A 19,653-nucleotide genomic window follows, 5' to 3' on the forward strand; every position below is an offset into this window, starting at 1 on the left:
CAAGTATAGGCTTATAGCCATCAGCACACTTTTACTGACCATTTACTGGGTGGAAAAGGTAGGACCTCTGGAAGGTACTAGGAAGACAGTTGAGTCAGTCACAAATCTGGAGGAGTTTACAGTATGGTAGATGAAAGCCAGATGTGCATTTAGGAAGCTAATTTTAGAAGATCGCATCTGTCCCATAAGTAAGATTAAACATGCTTAATGTTCTAGTGGAGACATGGAGAAAGGGCTTAAGCTGAATTTTAACCATATAAATAAATGCTTATTTGCTTATGTAGTTTGGTTTTCAATTTAGCTTAATATTAGAATGGACACTATTAAAGAAGTCTTGTTCAATTCAACATCTATTGAGCACAGTGTACTGAACAGAAACTAATTATTCTACATGAAATAGGAGTAGAATGGGGCATCTGGGTGGCTCAGTCGGTTAAGTGTCTGACTTGATCTCAGCTCAGGTCTTGATCTCAGGGTCATGAGTTCAGGCTTCACGTTGGGTCCCATGCCCAGCATGGAGCCTACTTAAAAAAAAAAAAAAAAAGAAATAGGAGTAGAAGGTACAACTTCTCTTTGCTCTTAAGCCAGCCCCTTCTCCAAGTAGTACAATTAGAGCTTGCATTCAAAACAATACATGAAGGACAGAATTTTATTACTGGTTAAATAGAAGGCAGAAGAAAGGGAATTTTTTTTTTTTTTTTATTAGAGAGAGAGAGCACAAGCAGGGGGAGCATGAGAGGGAGAAGCAGGCTCCCCACTGAGCAAGGAGCCCAATGCGGGGCTCAATCCCAGGACCCTGGGATCACACCCTGAGCCAAAGGCAGACACTCAACCTACGAAGCCACTCAGGCACCCCAAAAGGGAAGTATTTCTTGACAGAACTTAAAATGTACTTCAGAGCTTCTAGATATCTGGTAATGTTATGAAAACTATAAAGCCATTATTACTGTATGAGTGTTCGGATAGTTACCATTTAGAAATATGACACCAGAAGACTACTCTGCTTATGATTCAATCAGTTTCTGAAATGCAGAGTGATTTTTTTTCAAAACACAGATCTAAACATGTTACCCGTCACTTCACTAAATCCTTCAGTGAGACCCCATTTTTCTTAGCATGGACAAACTCCTTAAGAGATATACAAGACCCTGCATGGCCTGACCCCTACCTATTTTTCCAGTCTCTTTCACTCAACCCCAGCATCGCTGGCCTTTTTGTTCTCATTTTCCCTGCTATAATTAACTTGTACTTACCATTTGGGTCTCAGCTCAATTGTCACTTGCACAGGTAATTACTTAACCAGAGCAAAATCCCTATTATAGTACTCTGTACTTCTTTGGAGCATTTATAACAATTTTAATTTTATATTTGTGTGATTATTTAATGTCTAGACTTTTTTTAGACTATAGTCTAAAAAAGCAGAGATTTCATGTTAAAATTTTCCACATAATGAAAAATATGTAAAATGTTATTTAGAATATATATATTATTTTAAATAGCTCTAGCCTAAGGGATAAACCCAGGAATAGCAGCATTTATCTTCCCAGGCACTACCCTTTAAAACCTATAAAACATCTATATTTAAACAATAACCTAACCACTCTTAAGTTTTTGTTTATCTGTAAAATATGGATAACCTTAAAGATGAGCTACACATGGGGCGCCTGGGTGGCTCAGTTGGTTAAGCGACTGCCTTCAGCTCAGGTCATGATCCTGGAGTCCCTGGATCGAGTCCCGCATCGGGCTCCCTGCTCGGCAGGGAGCCTGCTTCTCCCTCTGACCCTCCCCCCTCTCATGTGCTCTCTGTCTCTCTCATTCTCTCTGTCTCAGATAAATAAATAAAATCTTAAAAAAAAAAAAAAAGATGAGCTACACATAATAAATGAAAAACTTTATAAAGTTCTTAAAACAATGTAGGGCACCTGGTAAATGCTAAATAACTGATGCCTATGAATAATAAATCCCTAATTAATTCTGATGTTCTTTCAAATGAGTTAAAATGATTCTGAGAAGGATAAAAGAGATTCAAGAATTGTTACATCTTTTGTTATAATTTTTTTTAAAGCTTTTATTTATTTATTTGAGAGAGAGAATGAGAGAGAGAGAGAGAGCACATGAGAGGGGGGAGGGCCCGAGGGGGGAGAAGCAGACTCCCTGCTGAGCAGGGAGCCCGATGTGGGACTCGATCCCAGGACTCCAGGATCATGCCCTGAGCTGAAGGCAGTCGCTTATCCAACTGAGCCACCCAGGCGCCCCCTTTTGTTATAATTTTTAAGATGGTTATATCATTATCAGTTTTCTTCCTATTATTTACTATAACCCAGATTACTTTTTAAGATAGATACAAGCCATTAAAATATGTACTTAAAATACACAGATACATAAAATTTATCTTAAAATGCATATTTTATTTTGGTAGCCAATGACCATCAATCAAAGAAAGAAAAGAAAACTAATTTTATGAAGAAAGACAAATCTATGGAGTGGTTTACAGGAAGTGAAGAATGAGATGGCTCAACTAAACCACTTGGAATCATTAACTACAAAATGTCAAATTAACTACAAGACAAGTGTCAAATGGGACATTTAAACAGTTTTGAAATGTTACACATCTTCCTTTAGCTTTTGTTATTTTTCAAAATTGTATGTAAAAGTTATACGATTCATAGTAATAGCTAACAATTCCAACCTATGAAAGTAGTGATTCACAATATAAAGTTCTATTTTGGTACTTTTCCATCTTCTAATCAGTTGCTGTCATCTGAGGTACTCAGTTATGTGGTGGTTTAAACTTCCTCAGCTTGACAAGAAAAGCTAATTTAAGGAAACAAAAAAGTAAGGTCATTACAAAATTAGAAGAAAACAACATTTAATATGGCCTGGAAACATCACTCACCTGTATGACCAGTTTGCCAGTGTACAGGTCTAGCAATATAAGGAAATGATCCATATGGAAAATCAGAATGTGACTCTTCTGTTGTAGAACAAAATATATATTATAAGCTATATAAAATATTTTATAATTTGTTCATAAAACTGTTAAAATACAAACTACTGCTCCTTTAAGTTTTTTCTCTCAAACATTTTTTTTTCAGCATTTGTTTTGGAGCTACTCTGCTAGTTATCTTACAGAAACAATTTGTCAAGGATTAAATGATAAACTTATATATGGTTTTATAACCAAATGGATAAGCCTATATATCATCAATCAATGGATATTTGAAAACTTGTTCATGGCCTAAATAATGACCATAATGATCATACAACAAGGACCTAAATTTAGCTCTTTGAGGAATTCCAGTAGCATCTTGGAAGTTGCTTTTTGGAATATTAGCTATTTGCATATCAGGTCCTATTAAATTCTTTCCCTTCAGTAATAATCACTGACCTAAATTAAAAACATCCTTTAATATATTTAAGGTATTTCATAAGCCAACCTCCTTGATACAAAAATATCAATTCTTCAAAGGTATCAGAATTTTACATAAAAGGCAAGAAAAGTCATTTTTCTGCCCCTTAGAGATTTTAATTTAACAGAATAAATACCACATTTCAATTTCTCTAGGGAAAAAGAACAAATCCCTCAGAAATAGTTTTATAATCATTGGTCAGTACACTCAGGAACCTATCCTCCATTTATTATTATAAACATGATGAAATAAAATCGAACCTCACCATGGTCATCCTCTTGAAACATCTCACCTTCAATTCTAATTTTCTTTTGAGAATGTAATTGTAAATCTGTGTTGATTTTAGGTTCTATTTTTTTAGCTAAAGTTCCATTTTTCTGTTTTGCGAGGCAAACCAACCAATCTCTGACAATGACTTCACTTATCTTTTCACATGAGAGAGCAAGTTCACAGATGCGAATTCCATCTAAAAGTTCAATAACCTGTGTGATACTTTTAGAAAAGTGAAAAAAAGTACTTTAAATTTCTATTACAATAATAACTTGATACTTATTTTAAGTTCACTATACCTCTTAACCCAAATTTAAATGCTATAGTTAAACCAAAGGGAAAATATAAACATGCAAGTTAGATCACATAACATGCAATTTCATAGACTACTAAGTAAAAAAAATATATATACAGAGACTATGATTTAACATTATTGTTCACATTACACTTTTAAAAACTTTTCTTCTAAATTGTAAGAAATATGCATCTTATTTTACCATTCAGGTAAAGGGTGATTTAAACAGCAATATAAATTAATTGGGACATACGTCGTTTCATAACAGTTTTACAAGATGACATATATACCTAATTCGGTTACAAAATGAACATTGTAGTCAACTACTTGAGACAAAACAAAAGTGTGTTTAAAATCACATTACAAAGAATAGCCACATTACTCACTTCGCTAGATATACAGCACACACACCACCCTGTTTTAGATTTGAATATAAAACAGGCAAAGCAACTTGAGGATTCAACATGTCCAAAGCTACCTGTCAGGGGGAAAGCAAATCAGACTGAGTTTTGTTTAAACAAAGCACAGGTCTTCTTTCTTACTGCGGTAAAATGATACACTTTTGGAAAGCAATTACCCAGTTAAAGTCTTCATTTTTTAAAGCTCTAGTACTATTAGCTGTCATTTTGCTGTTCTCAAAAAGGCATATTTATTATTATACAATGTGTCACAATACTTGACTACATGAAAATCATAATGGCATGTCTTGCACTTGACAATATCAATAATACAGGAATCTCTTCAGCTATATCTCATATACACATATATACATGCAAATGCATACGTATATATAAAAGTTTTAATGCTTTAGTTCAGATTTTGGCAGCAAATTCACATGATCTCAAATATGTATTTCTATGTGCAAAAGGTAAGTTATGAGTATTAATTTTAGAGATTCTAAAATGCAAGAATCCTGACTTAGTTCTTTATTCCTCATCCATTTGCAGAATACAGAACTGTACTCATAAAAGATGTCAAATGAATACAATGAGTAAATGAAATTTAAAAAACAAAGTCATTTACAACAAAACAAATATGGTCAAAATAGAAAACAAAGTGGCTTTTATTGATGAAGAACTCTGGAAAGCTAAGAGTAGTTGGCACATCAACATATTTACTAAATTAGAAATTATTCCATTATTTGTTTTTTTAAATAGTATTAATGGGTCATCATTCATTATTAATTCATTCACCAAATATTTATTGAGCACCTTCCATGTGCCAAGCATTTTGCTAAGTAGTAAGGATATATAACAGGAGCTTATATTCTATTTTGTTTCAAGGGACCATATATTCTAATAAAGGGACAGACATTAAACAAAAATCCAATAAATATGTAAGTCAGAGGAGGATAAGTGACATGATGAACTTCAGAATGATAAAGCAGAATATAAGGGGCAGAGAGTAATGGAAAGGAAGTGCTATTTTATATGTAGGCTGGTCAGTGGAGAGACCTGAAGAAAATGATGAAGCTTACCCTGTGGAAATAGAGGGTGGAAGTGTGCTCCAGATGGACAGACAGCAAGTACAAATGCTCTGAGACTGTAAGACACTTGGTGAGTGTGAGAAGGCCACTGTTGCAGTGGAGACAAAAGGGGGAAAACGCTAAGAGACGAACTGTGAGTGTACAATCAGGGGCATAAGTACATTCTGACCTATTCGTTCAATCTACACATAGAAAAGACTGGGAGAAGGCAAGGAAGGATGACGACGACTTGCAATAGTAAATAGCACTAGATATGATAACAAGTGGTATATATTTTGAAAAGATAGAGTCAATTAGAATTAGGATTGGTTGTAGGATAGGAGAGTAAGAGGAGTCAGGATGAATCCAGTGTTTTTAGCCTATGCCACTGAAAGGACGGAGATGTCATTTTCTAGTAAGGAAAATGGGAAGGGCAGGCTTGGCAGAAATAATCAAGAATTCAGGTTTGGACATGAGTTTAAAATGCCTATTCGATTTCAAGGAAAGATCTCAATGACTGAATCAAAGGGTCAACATGATAAATATAAATGGGCTTCTTCGGCTGTAGTTTGTCTATGTTACTGACAAGGACCAAAAATCAGATAACCAAGAAACTTGCCAATCCTCTTGAATACTCTATTTTCAATTAACATTTCCATTCATCCAGTCACTCAAACCAGAAACTTGTTGAGAGTCATCATTTTCTTTACCTTGAATTCTCTTTTGAGAATCTGTGGGGTTTAGTTGTTTCTGTTTGGATTAAAATTATCCAGCCCCACAAACCTACCTATTAAGTATTTCTCAAATTCATCCTGCTGCTAATGCCTTAGATCAGGACCTTATTGTATCTTATTGTAACATTACAATAGCTCTCTACATAGACTCACAGCCTTATTCTTCCACCAGAATTACTCTAAAATGGAAGAGTATACTTATCTTGATGAGTACTGACTAATACATGGAATTGCTGAATCACTATATTGTACACCTGAAATGAATCGCTGTACGTTAACTATACTGGAATTTAAAAAAAAATGAATTACTTTAAAATAGGAATCTGGACATTCTGCTCCCCACTTAGGAACTCATCAGTAGTTCCCATTATCTGTAAGAAAATGTCTCTATGCCCTAGCTTAATATACATACAAGTGTTCTTCATTATCTAGCCCCTTAAGACTGCATTTGCAGCTTCACCTCATGATACCCAATTTCTACAGCCATGGTGTTCAATGCTTCTGAGTCTTTCCAGTAATTGTTTGTCTATCTTCTAGACTGAAAGCTCCTTTAAATGTGTAATTCACTTTTGTCTTAGCATAGTACATGGCACATAGCAGGTCTTTAATAAATGCTTGTTGAATCAAGAAACAGTGGTTCAATAATTCAGAAAATGATGATAATCCCCCAGTTAATGAGTAAGGTACATTCCATGAAAGAGGTGACCTTTGATCTAAACTTTGAGGGGAAAATAGAATTTAAACAGAGAAAAGGAAAGAAATAATAATGATGAAAGTCATAGCTAATAATTCTTTAATGCTTACTATACACCAGGCACTGTTCTACGCACTTTATATGAAGTATCTTATTTAATCCTCAACAACTCTATGAAATATGGTTTATTATTATCATTCCTGTTTAATATGTGAGAGAACTGAGGCACAGAAAGATTAAGTAACTTATCCAAGATCATCTTGGCTATTATGGAAGCCCAAGAGTGAACCAGGCTGAATGGACGCCAAGACTTAGTTCCCTCTTCCCCTCTCCCTTTCTCTCCTCAGGTAATCACTGTCCTGAAGTTGGTAATGTTCCCAAATAATTTATACTTTCACAACATATGTATATAGCTATAAACAGTACATGGAACTGTTTTGTTGTAGTTTTAAATTTTACCTATGTGTGGCCATTCCATACATATTCTTTTATAATGATTTTTTTCACTAAGCACCATGTCTTTGAGATTTACTGATGTAGATACAGTACATTTATTTCACTATGTTAAATAATACTATTTTTAGTATTCCATTGTGTCCATTCATCTTCTGATGGTTAGGCTTTTTAAAATTTGTTAAAAATATTTTACTAGACATTTTTTTCTCCTTTTGTTCTCTGTCTTTGTAGTTTAACACCTTATTTGTTCAATTTACCATCATTTTGGATGGCAGGAGTATGGCTCCTCCTCCTACATTTTCTCATACTGGCAATCATCTGACACTATTACTCAAGAGAGTCCATCGAATAAATCTAGTAAGGAATATTCTTTCTTTTAGATCAGGGATGGTTCAACAGGTTTCTACAAAGCTTCAATGATATCATTAAAGTCCTTTGTTGTTTCATGATCATCAAGCAAACTTCTGATGACCAATTAACCTTCCAGGTATCTGTAACATTCTTATGGATGGCCTATGTAGAGAAACTCCTTTTTTCTGGCCCTTACTGAGGTGTAATATTCAAGCCAAACAAGGATGAGGAAAAAGAACTGTGGTCTTTGTGTCCAGGAATCTAAGTCACCAAAACCACAGACTTTATTAACATTAGAGATAGGAACCAGTTCTGATAAAAAAATCTCTTTGAACTTCATTTTTTAACTAGTTTTCCTCAGAAAATGATAAAATAATCCAACTTTCCAACAGCCAATTAAAAAAAGCAAAGATGACCTAGACCTCAGTCTGTAGTGCCAAGCTATGAAATGATAATGGAATCATCAAGGATAAGCAACTTACACTAGAATTCTGAAACTCTGAAGCCGACTAATACCTCCATGTCCCACATTTCTACCATCACTGGTCACAGCCTAAAATATCCCCTCATCATCTATCCTTTTATCTTCATACTACTCTGTTTCTTCTCCCTAACTCAACCTCTCACTGTTCCTCCTCCTCACAAATCCATCCACTCCACTTTCTGGAGGTACGCTCATAATAAATGCCCCCAAACTCAGTATCTTTATTTTTTTTTTTAAAGATTTTATTTATTTATTTGTGTGAGAGAGAATGAGAGAGAGCACATGAGAGGGGGGAGGGTCAGAGGGAGAAGCAGACTCCCTGCCGAGCAGGGAGCCCGATGTGGGACTCGATCCAGGGACTCCGGGATCATGACCTGAGCCGAAGGCAGTCGCTTAACCAACTGAGCCACCCAGGCGCCCCCAAACTCAGTATCTTTAATGAACACTCATCTACATCCTCATGTTAACTGTCTAAAGATGCCTCTTGCCTGTTCCCCGACACATGAGGGCTATTCCCCCAAATCTCACAACATGAAGTCAGGCACTGGGATCAATATGCTCCCAAAGCTGCTCCTAAATTATTATTCCTTTATCCTAGAAATGCTGAGATTCATGATGCTCAACTACTCCTCTTACTATCTGGTCATTACCCCACATTGATTAACAGCTCTGGCACCTGATTCAGTATGTCTCTCTGCTCTAAATCCTACATGATATTAAAGGAAAATATTCCTCCTACTCCTATAGATAGAAATGGGGCAAATAATGAAGAGTCTTTTCCATACAAAAGAAGTGTGATCCTTGTTTTCTATGTAGTCAGTATTAGATAATATCATAGGACCTACTTTAGAAAACTTACCGCATCAAATGTTAAAGTTTTTATGTCTTCAGTTGCTCCTAAAATATCCTTATGAATAAAATTCACATTGTCTGGCCACTCTTCTACATGACTCATTTTCCATGAATCACACCACTTTTTATAATTCTTCTTAGCCAATTCATGGTGGTCTTTTCGTATTTCAAAACTTATGACTCGTCCTTGTGATCCAACTTAATTAAAAAAAAAAGAACTTATGATATTTCATTGTATTGTATCATTTCATAAAAGAATGTAAAGAATTATTCTGCAAAGGTATTACACTGATGTGAAAAAATAATTCAAATAGTTCAGGGTTAGAAAACTCTCTATCCCATCCCAGATCCTTAATCAATTTTCCTCTGCAGAGGCAACCATATTACCAGTTATTTACCCTTCACAAGATAGCTGGTGCCAACTGTCTTTCCCTGTCTTTAACACACACTAAAACATACAGGTATTATATATACTGTTCTATACTTTCCTTCTACTTACCAATGTTATTTCAGTGATTAATAATCTACTATATTCCTTTTAAGAGCTATTATGTTCCATTGTATGGCTATGCCATAGTTTATTTAAATCGTCATCTACTGATGAACATTTAGCTTGTTTCTAGTCTTATGCTATAACAATATTGCAATGAAAATTGTTGCCTAAACCTTTGTATCCATGAAAAGACAAAGTCCTCAAAATGAAATTACTAGCTCAAGAGGTATGTGAATTTTTTATTTTGAAAATTATTACCAAATTATCCTCCAAAAAAAATAATACCAATTTACACTCTACCAACAATGTAGTAGAGTGCCTATTTCTCCATACTTTCTCCAACAAAGAGTTTTCAAATTTTTATCTGTGTCAATCTAAAAACTGAATAGAGGGGCAGCTGGGTGGCTCAGCTGGTTGAGTATCTGTCTTTGGCTCGGGTCATGATCCTGGGGTCCTGGGATCGCGTCCCACATGGGGCTCCCTGCTCAGCAGGGAGCCTGCTTCTCCCTCTCTCTCTCCCTCTGTGCTCTCTCTCTAAAATAAATAAATAAAATCTTTAAAAAAAATAAAAAAATAAAAACTGAATATAGTTTATCATTGTAGTTGTAATTTACATTTCTTTTGTAGTGGATGAAGTTAGGCATTTCATATATTTAAAATATATTTGTATTTTTGTGTGTGTCTGAAGAACTTTTAAACTGTCTAGCATAGTAATAGTGCAGCTTCTGCAGAAGACTATTTGCATTTTAATTAAAGGCAATTAATTTTCCACCCACCTCTATTTGAGGTGATTTGGTATCATTTGGGAGTTGTCCTAGATCGGTAAGTCTATAGTTTACTAATGAAAAGTTTAAATTCTAGAATGTCTTTTGAAATATAACTCCAGCTGCAGTTCATCATGTTCTCGAGGGACAGAATTTAATGTTAACATTAGCATAAGCTAAACAATTGGAAAGTAAAATTATGGAGAAAAAATCCATCGCAAAGGTAAATAGCAATAATTTCTTGATCACTCATAGTTTAGGATTATTCATGCCATGACATGCCTCTGATACTACAGATACTAGAAATATGGGCACTCCTCCTCTCTCACAAATTTTTATAAATTCACTCTGTCAAATGCACTTAGGATTTAGTTACTAATTGCGAAGAAATTACTGCCCTTAACTACGTACAGAAAAGAATCAAAAAAAGATTTGAGGAGGCCAGCATGAATTTCCTGACCTAGCATAAACTGGATTATGTTTGTATGTGATGGCATTAGGTGAAAGAACAAAGGGTTTAAGTTTAATTCAGTATATTTTTATCTGTTTCTTTATAAAATCTACCCACATACACCTATGACAGCTCTAACAAAGTTTATTATTGAAAAAAGAATACACTAATAAAGAACTGAAAAGGCTGCAGTCACTGTTCAGCAGTCTATCATTCACTGAGGAAGGACAACTGCACAAGCAGCCAGAACAGCCAAAGCAACCCTGACACTCTGAGGAATCAAACAGTCAACAGGAGCAATAATCAATTAAAATAACAGTAACCAGAAATCAAGTGATGGGAACATGAACAGATATTTATGTTTACTGTATACCTCTTGATTTTTGATCAGGTGCTACCCTCAAGCAGTACTTTTACCAACTGACAATTTTTAGAGACTCTGCAGCTGACCGCCCTCTACATTCTATATTCTCTCATATTGAGTATTCATCGGGAATTGTTATTAACAAAAAACATGTACACATATGAACCAAAAGACAAATACAAGAATGTTCAGAGCAGCACTATTCATAATATTCAACTCAAATGCCCACTGACAGAATGGATAAGCTGTAATTTGTTTATAAAATGGAGTAACTATATAGCCACTAAAATGAAAGAACTGCTACATGCAATGGCTGACTCTCACAAACAGAATGTTGAAAAGGAGCCACATTCAAGAGTACATACTGTACGATTCCTTTTATACAAGGTTCAAAACAGGCAAAACTAATCAATGATGGTAAAAGGCAGAACAGTGGTTACCTTTAGGGAGAATCGATTATGACTAAGAGGAAACATGAGGAAGTTTCTGTGATGCAGCAACATTCCGTCTTGATCTGAGTGATAACTACTTGAGTATTAAAAATTCTTTGAGGGGGGGCACCTGGGTGGCTCAGTCGTTAAGCGTCTGCCTTCGGCTCAGGTCATGATCCCAGGGTCCTGGGATCGAGCCCCGCATCGGGCTCCCTGCTCCGCGGGGAGCCTGCTTCTCCCTCTCCCACTCCCCCGCTTGTGTTCCCTCGCTGTGTCCCTCTCTGTCAAATAAATAAATAAAATCTTTAATAAATAAATAAATAAATAAATAAAAATTCTTTGAGGGTCTACACACTTATGATCTGTGCACTATAGCTATGTTATGTCCCAATAAAAAGCTTAGTTTAAAAAAAAGGAAGAAGCCTTAAAACACATGGAGGGTGCAAGAGAAAGCACAGAAAATGGAGAGAGAGCTAGAGGGAGAATGACTAGAATAAGTGTACAAGGTGGAAAGAAAAATAGTTGCTTGCATTTGGTTTCATCACAAAGTTATGTGAATATTTTCTTTTTTTTTAAGATTTTATTTATTTATTCATGAGACACAGAGAGACAGAGAGACAGAGAGACAGAGAGAGCGAGAGAGAGGCTCCCCACAGAGCAGGGAGCCCAATGTGGGACTTGATCCCAGAACCCTGGGATCACAACCTGAGCCGAAGGCAGCCACTTAACCGACTGAGCCACCCAGGCGCCCTGTGAATATTTTCTAAGACATCTTTATCCACTTAACTTTCTGTTATTATGAAAGATTGAATATTTTCTTTGCCCATCTAAATTCAGCTCATTTCTCCCAATCTCTTACCTGCTTTGGATAAAAATAAGCTCATTCCACCAGAGCCTGAGCCAGCTTCCAAAACAGTATCACCTGGGTGGATATCCATCATCAACAGTATCATACTCATATCCTATGATTGAAACATAGTATGGGTGACTCAGTGACCAATAAATATGTACTAAGCACAGACTCTTATCAAACACTATGTTGGACTTGGAAAGAAAGGAGTGAAAAAAAGAGTATTAAAATCTGGCCCAGCCTACCAAGAGTTGATATTTTACTTGATGAAATAAGAGATTCAAGAATCAACTAGCAAATAAAGCAGCAGTTCAGCATAATACCAAAATTATAGACAATAAGTAGCAATAGGAGCTCAGAGAACGGAGATATCAGAAGAAGGCCCTAGCTTAAAGACACAGAGAGTTTAAGGAAACGATCACGAAGTAGAAACAGTATTAAAGAAAACAGAGGTAGAATAAACACAGTTTGCTCATCTCAGAAGAAGAGAAAAAGAGAGAACTGAATGCCAGGCTAAAGCACTTGAACTTGACCTGGTCAGTAACTGGGGCATGTCACCAAGGTAATATAAATGACATTTTATGAAGATTAATCTGACAGGGAAATGCAGAATATACTAGAGAAGAGAGAAATTAGAAGCAGTAAGACCAGTTAGGAAGTATTACATAATCTCTGCATGAAACGAAATGAACTTCTCATTTAGCATTAGGATACCAGTAATAGATAGGACCTATTTCACAAACGCTATAATTGAAGAATCGTTAACAGGAATATCATGGATGATAGTAATAAGGGCTATTTATTGAAACTTTACCATGTGCCAGGCTTCTTTAAGTATGCAAATTGCTTTCATAATCTTATTAATCAGGATAATAATATGAGAAAAGTATCATCATCCCCGGGCGCCTGGGTGGCTCAGTCGTTAAGCGTCTGCCTTCGGCTCAGGTCATGATCCCAGGGTCCTGGGATCGAGTCCCACATCGGGCTCCCTGCTCGGCAGGAAGCCTGCTTCTCGCTCTCCCACTCCCCCTGCTTGTGTTCCTGCTCTCGCTGTCTCTCTCTCTGTCAAATAAATAAATAAAATCTTTAAAAAAAAAAAAAAAAGTATCATCATCCCCATTACAAAGACAAATCAATGACATTAAGTAATTTCCCCAAAGTCACACAGCCAGGAATTAAGTGGGGAAGTCAGGAGTAGAACGGATGTTGAACTCACAAAGACCACGCCGTTGATCATTACACTACACCACATGTTATATAGAAAATTTTAAACATTAGCATTTATTTCAACACTCCCCCATCTGAACCTTCAAAGTTGCTAATAAATAAGCAGCACATCTGGTAAGTTTTTACTAGCTTTTCCTTCTCTGGAAAAAGCTGCTGTGAAAATTCTTAAAGAGGAGGTTTCTAAGATCCTCTTGAGTAAAAAAAAATTGTATATTATCTTTTTTTTGAAAGATTTTATTTATTTATTTGAGAGACAATGAGAGACAGAGAGCGTGAGAGGGAGGAGGGTCAGAGGGAGAAGTAGACTCCCCGCCGAGCAGGGAGCCCGATGTGGGACTCGATCCCGGGACTCCAGGATCATGACCTGAGCCGAAGGCAGTCGCTTAACCAACTGAGCCACCCTGGCGCCCAAAAAATTGTATATTAAATATATGTTTGGTTGCATAAGAAAATGTTTAACAGGTACAGTTGTCTAATTAAAAGCCAAAATGTATTTTCTAAAATGCAGGGCTAAGGCTTGGACCAAATGATATACAGACACGTAATTTTTAAGATGTATTAGTCCAAAAGTTTCATTCGCAAATGCTGAGTCTTTCAGACATACATATCTCCTCCCACATGCCAGGCACCCACAGAAGTGGAAGCAGTTTAGGTAGTTGTATCAATGGAACGTCCTGCAGAAGGCAGTTCAATTTTTTTGGATCATTTATATAAGATAAAGAACCCTACTATTATGAAATAAAAAACAAGCACACTTTAGCTTTTGCTTCCTGCTATTCAGGTTACACGGTATCAATGGGATGAGTTTTCTTTTTTTTTTTTTAAAGATTTTATTTATTTATTCATGAGAGACAGAGAGAGAGAGGCAGAGGGAGAAGCAGGCTCCCAAGGAGCAGGGAGCCCGATGCAGGACTCAGTCCCAGGACCCTGGGAGCATGACCCAAGCCGAAGGCAGACGCTTAAGCATCTGAGCCACCCAGGCGCCCTGGGATGAGTTTTCTAGACTTTATTTCACTATATACATCCTTGCACTTTCAATTCAAAACTTAGGTGGGACATTTGCATTTATTAATTTCCCTGCCTCTTCCCAAAAGGGATTTAAAGCTATTGGGAGAGTCCTTCAAAGTTACAAACTATCATTCTTCTATTGAGTTTTCGCACATTTTAGAACTTCAGGTAACAACAACCCTTTCAAACTTCCATTTTTTTTCTCAACATGAATTCCAATCTCCTGATTAATTCAGTAATATAAATCTAATCCTCAGCCTAAAGTTTTATTTTTTTTAAAGATTTTATTTATTTATTTAATTGACAGAGAAAGAGAGAGACAGCGAGAGAGGGAACACAAGCAGGGGGAGTAGGAGAGGGAGAAGCAGGCTTCCCACGGAGCAGGGAGCCTGATGCGGGGCTCGATCCCAGGACCCTGGGATCATGACCTGAGCCGAAGGTAGTCGCTTAACCGACTGAGCCACCCAGGCGCCCCAGCCTAAAGTTTTAATAAGTAGGCTGCACTTTAGGGTTCATTAAGTTGCAAAAATTTCTATTCCCCAGTTGTTCTTCTGTAAGTGCTACAATCATGCACATCAGCAGAAAAGTTTAATTTAAAAATTTGGGGAGTGGGGGCGCCTGGGTGGCTCTGTCGGTTAAGCATCTGACTCTTGATCTCAGGTTCATGAGATCAAGCCCGTGTCAGGCTCCACACTCAGCACAGAGTCTGCTTGAGATTCTCTCCCTCTCCCTCCGCCTTCCCCACACACACGCGCGCTCTCTCTCTCTCAAATAAAATAAACATCTTTTAAAATATAAAAAAATAAAAAATAAAATTTGGGGAGTGTTTCCATTTATATTTCTACTCCAAACCTAAAAGTGCTTAATACTGACCAATGTGAAATTTTGACATTTCCGAAGTATCTGTTAGGAAGTTTATTTAAAATTACTCCCACAAAAAAAATGAAATTACTCCCACAGACCTACTTTTACTATTAAGGCAAAACTATGTAATTCTAACACGGAGACCAGCTTTCAAAACAACTGAGGTACTCTCTTAAAAAGCATTTCAAAGTTATAAAGGTTGAAGTCAAATTTCCTGCAGCCACCTCTTGGGAAATAAAAAGAGAAGTCAACACCTAGCATATCCAGTATTTAAATTCCTCCTTAGGATAGAGGGGCACCTGGGGTGGCTGTCGGTTAGCATCTGCCTTCAGCTCAGGTCGAGCCCCGCATCAGGCTCCCTGCTTCTCCCTCTCCTCCCCACCTGTGCTCTCTCAAATAAATAAATAAAATCTTTTAAATAAATAAATAAGTAAATACCTCCTTAGGGTGGAGGACCGTGACTTTTATCTGTTACAAATGGAAACGCAGAAAGTGCACTAAAGATTCATCTTTATAACTGTATAAACTACAACTATTCTCTCAGTTTTGTCTAATGGGGAGGAAAAAAAGATGTGGGGAAGCAACATGAAATTACAAAAGTCTTTTTTTGGTAGCTAGATTGGAACAGTCAAAAGAGGAAAGACAAAGTAATGGGGCACCTGGGTGGCTCAGGTGTTAAGCGTCTGCCTTCGGCTCAGGTCATGATCCCAGGGTCCTGGGATCAAGCCCCACATCGGGCTCTCTGCTCCGCGGGAAGCCTTCTTCTCCCTCTCCCACCCCCCGTTTGTGTTCCCTCTCTCGCTGTGTCTCTCTCTGTCAAATAAATAAATAAAATCTTTAAAAAAAAAAAAAAAGGAAAGACAAAGTAAGAAAAAGACAAAGCTTCCATCAAGAGTTTATGATACCCCACTTGCTTAAAGCCTCCTAAAAGGTTTTCTTTGTCTCTTGGTAGACCCTTTAAAACATAAATTGGATTCCTACTTAGAACATTCCAATGGTACCCAATGTACATGGAATAACCACATCTCATACCACTTTCTCCCTCACCTAACTCACTCAAGCCATAATAGCATCTCTGCACTACTCTTCCCTTTGCAAGAACACTGGGCTCCTAGATCTCTGCACGGCTGGCTTTTCCTTACATTAGGTTTCTTATCAAACGTACCTCTTTTGAGACCTTCCTTAACCATCTGACATAAAGCATTCTCCTCCCCCAGGTCACCCCAGCATGTCGCTGTTAATCTATTTGTCTTTGTGGCACTTAGCACTACCTGAAATTATCCTATCCTTTCATTTACTTGTGTGTTCTCTGTCACTTCCTCTAGGATGTAACATCTAGGTTGAGAGCAAGGACTGGGGCTCATCACCTATAATAGTGCCTATAATAGTGCCCTGAATATAGAAGATAGGCAATTATTTGCTGAATAAATGACGAAGGACTCCTCATCTGGGGATAGGAGGAGTTGTTACAAAGGAACATTCTACTCAAGGACTGTGACTATGATTAAGAACTGAAATAAACCACTAGCAGTGGATGATTAGTATAAAGTTGTAACAAGAAACTAAGCAGTTAACTTATTATAAAGAATATTTCTCATACGTTTAGTGTTAGCTGTTTTAATACAAAACACTATTTTTTCCCTAAAGAGAAAAGCACAGTAACATATCTATCATTGATAAAACATAGCCCTAGTAACATGCTTTATTTAATTAAATGATGATTAAAATATCTCCATAATGGTACCAAAAGAGTTGAACATTCTCGAGTCCTGAACTTGCAAACTTAAGGGTTATGGGGAACAAATATACGTACTTATTATGTGCCTGATTAGTTCACATAACTCTACATAGTAGGTCAATATTCTTTTCACTTTACAGATGAATGAACACTCCCAAATTAAAATGAAAAGGTAGCTGTTTCCTCCTAAAATTCGCAATCATAAAATATGTAAAAGTCACATCCATTATTTTTTGTTTTGTTTTTTAAGTCCGAGAACATAAAAACATCACACGTTCTGAGATGTGCTTTAAGTACATGAATCAGGACTGTAGTTCTGCTCTTTCTGGAACCAATACGCACCCAACTCCCACCGCATTACCTTAGGATACGTTATGGCAGGCCCTCTTTTCATCAGTAATACATAGTCTTCCAATGCCGGCCTCCTCAGCTTGAGGTGCTTACCAGAAGAACTCCTCAGTATCTGGCCGGGAAACTTTCCCACGATCTCGCTGAACGGGACAGTCCCCCAGCTACTATTCAAGTGTCCGGCGTTACTCAACCTAAATAATTTTTTAAATTGTGTTTCTCTCTTCCCAGTCTCAGCTAAGATCAGCTCCCCAACGCGAAAGGGCCCCTCCCTGGAAGCTGGCCAGGAAGAGGAGCCAGGAAGCTCTTCTACCTCGGTCACAGACTGGGCCAAGGAGGGAGGCAAGGGACCCCTGGATCCCTGGTGGGCGGGACCGGGCTGGTCCTGGTCTCCGCTCGAGTCCTCGCGCTCTCGAGAGGGTGACTCCTCTTCTGGCGTCGGCAGTCTGAGGACTTCCAGTGACGAAAGACATCCGATCCCAGTGCCTCGGACGCGCAGAGGGAGAGATGGAGGCGACTCTGTGCTGGGGGCTTTGCTCCGTGACGCTTCGCGCCATCCTTCTCCGTCTCGTGCGTCTCTAGGCGAGGATTCGCAACACAGTGACCGGGCTGTCTGCAAGGGCTCTCGCCCAAGGCCCCGCAGGAACGAAGAAGTTCCGAGCCCCAGCCACCTCCTGAGGCGCCGCAGCCGTAGGAACACCAGACCTCGCCGCTGGGCTGACAGCATGGTGTCCAGCGCAGGCGCCGTCGCACACAAGTGACGTAGAGCCGGGCGAAACCCTCTCGCTGCCGCCGCACCGACGAGTCTGCCTAGGGTATCCGCAGCTCTTTCGCAGGAAGAGCTCCGCAACTGCGCATGCGTCCAGAGGGCGGGGTAGTCTACATTGGGGGCGCAAGGGCTACGGGGTGTCGCTGAGTAATTGTCCCAGGAGCGAGTCACACTCCCGGACAGGGGCACATTTTGCTCTTTGGAATGTTGGCAGAGTACAATTGGCCGCTGACAAATCTCCACCAGCCTCACCCCCCGGGGACAGGAGGCTTAAGAGAGACAAAGCCTGTCAAAGTGCTGTGTAAACTGAAGTCCCGTACTAGGGTCGGCTCGCTGGTCATCAGGAACACGAACGTCACGTGGTCACCCCCAAGATGTATGAGTTAAAAAGCCCAGAGATGCTTTTGACTGTCGCCGTTTGTATGGGTCACCCGCTGACCCGCGTTCATTTCCAACTGACTGCGAAGTTCTTCCCCCGCCGGCCCTATCAAGTCCCTTCCACTGGGCTCTGACTGCCTGTGTTCTTATTTAGCAGAATTGTTTCTAATAATTAAAATATAGCAACTAATTATTTTACTACCCCTAAAACTAAATAGAATCATCTTTAAGGGGGAAAGGCCACTGCTAACACAGGGTTGTAGGGCAGAGGGGTATTGCAGGCTGAATTTAATCCCGTCAAAATTCATGCACTGAAGTCCCAAACTCCAGTATCTCAGAATGTGACTGTTATGGGGAATAGGGTTAAAGAGGTAATTAAGTTAAAATGAAGTCATTAATGTGGGACCTAATTGACTATGAGTGGTGTCCTTATAAGAAAAGGAGATAGAACACAGGCACACAGGGAAGACCGGCTAAAGACAGGCAGCAGGTGTCCATCTACAAGCCAAGGAGAGAGGCCTCAGAAGAAACCACACCCGCGGACAACTTGATGTTGGACTTATATGCTCCAGAACTGTGAGAAAATAAATTTGTTGTGTAAGAAAGAAAAAAAAAAGCTTATCTGTATTTTCTGATTCTTTTTTTTTATTGGATCTTTTTAAAAATCATTTATTCCAGGGGTGCGTGGGTGGCTCAGTGGCTGAAGCATCTGACTCTTGGTTTTGACTTAGGTTGTGATCTCAGGGTCTTGGGATTGAGCCCCTTGTCAATCTCCCTCTGCTCCCCTTCCCTCTCCCTCTGCTCCTCCCCCTGCTATCTCTCTCTCTTTATAAAATAAATAAATACAATATTTTTTTAAAAAAGTCATTTATTCTGGGATTTGGAACCACACCCCAAAAGAATTAAAAATAAATTTATTTAACCCTAAAAACAAAACAAAACCAGAAAAAGGTTATC

General features: G+C 38.2%; 2 protein-coding genes across 2 annotated transcripts in view; one reads left to right on the top strand and one right to left on the bottom strand.

Moving 5' to 3' along the window:
• Positions 1 to 2,588, top strand: part of SPDYA (speedy/RINGO cell cycle regulator family member A) — a 28,485-nt gene extending 25,897 nt beyond the window's left edge. Inside the window, exon 7 of the mRNA XM_021697450.2 lies at positions 2,420 to 2,588. Within this exon, the coding sequence (XP_021553125.1) occupies positions 2,420 to 2,508 (89 nt within the window). The 3' untranslated portion in view covers positions 2,509 to 2,588. The remainder of the gene's footprint in view (positions 1 to 2,419) is intronic.
• On the bottom strand, positions 2,412 to 18,291 carry TRMT61B (tRNA methyltransferase 61B). Its single transcript, XM_021697449.2, has 7 exons — positions 17,563 to 18,291; positions 12,374 to 12,476; positions 9,019 to 9,209; positions 4,362 to 4,453; positions 3,676 to 3,902; positions 2,897 to 2,974; positions 2,412 to 2,814 (listed from the first exon to the last, which is right to left on the bottom strand). The coding sequence occupies exons 1-7, from the start codon at positions 18,274 to 18,276 to the stop codon at positions 2,771 to 2,773; spliced, it is 1,449 nt and encodes a 482-aa protein (XP_021553124.1). The 5' UTR covers positions 18,277 to 18,291; the 3' UTR covers positions 2,412 to 2,770.
• Positions 18,292 to 19,653: the final 1,362 nt, after the last annotated feature.

The sequence above is a fragment of the Neomonachus schauinslandi genome, chromosome 10 (genome assembly GCF_002201575.2).
Source record: "Neomonachus schauinslandi chromosome 10, ASM220157v2, whole genome shotgun sequence".
In the NCBI taxonomy this organism is placed as follows: Eukaryota; Metazoa; Chordata; class Mammalia; order Carnivora; family Phocidae; genus Neomonachus; species Neomonachus schauinslandi.

Coding starts and splice junctions, on each gene's coding strand:
- TRMT61B (XM_021697449.2), bottom strand. CDS start 18,276: ATGCTGTCAGCCCAGCGGCGAGGTCTGGTGTTCCTACGGCTGCGGCGC. Junction 9,210..12,373: donor CTTATTTTTATCCAAAGCAG/GTAAGAGATTGG, acceptor TTTTTAATTAAG/TTGGATCACAAGGACGAGTC. Junction 4,454..9,018: donor AAACTTTAACATTTGATGCG/GTAAGTTTTCTA, acceptor TCCCCCTGACAG/GTAGCTTTGGACATGTTGAA.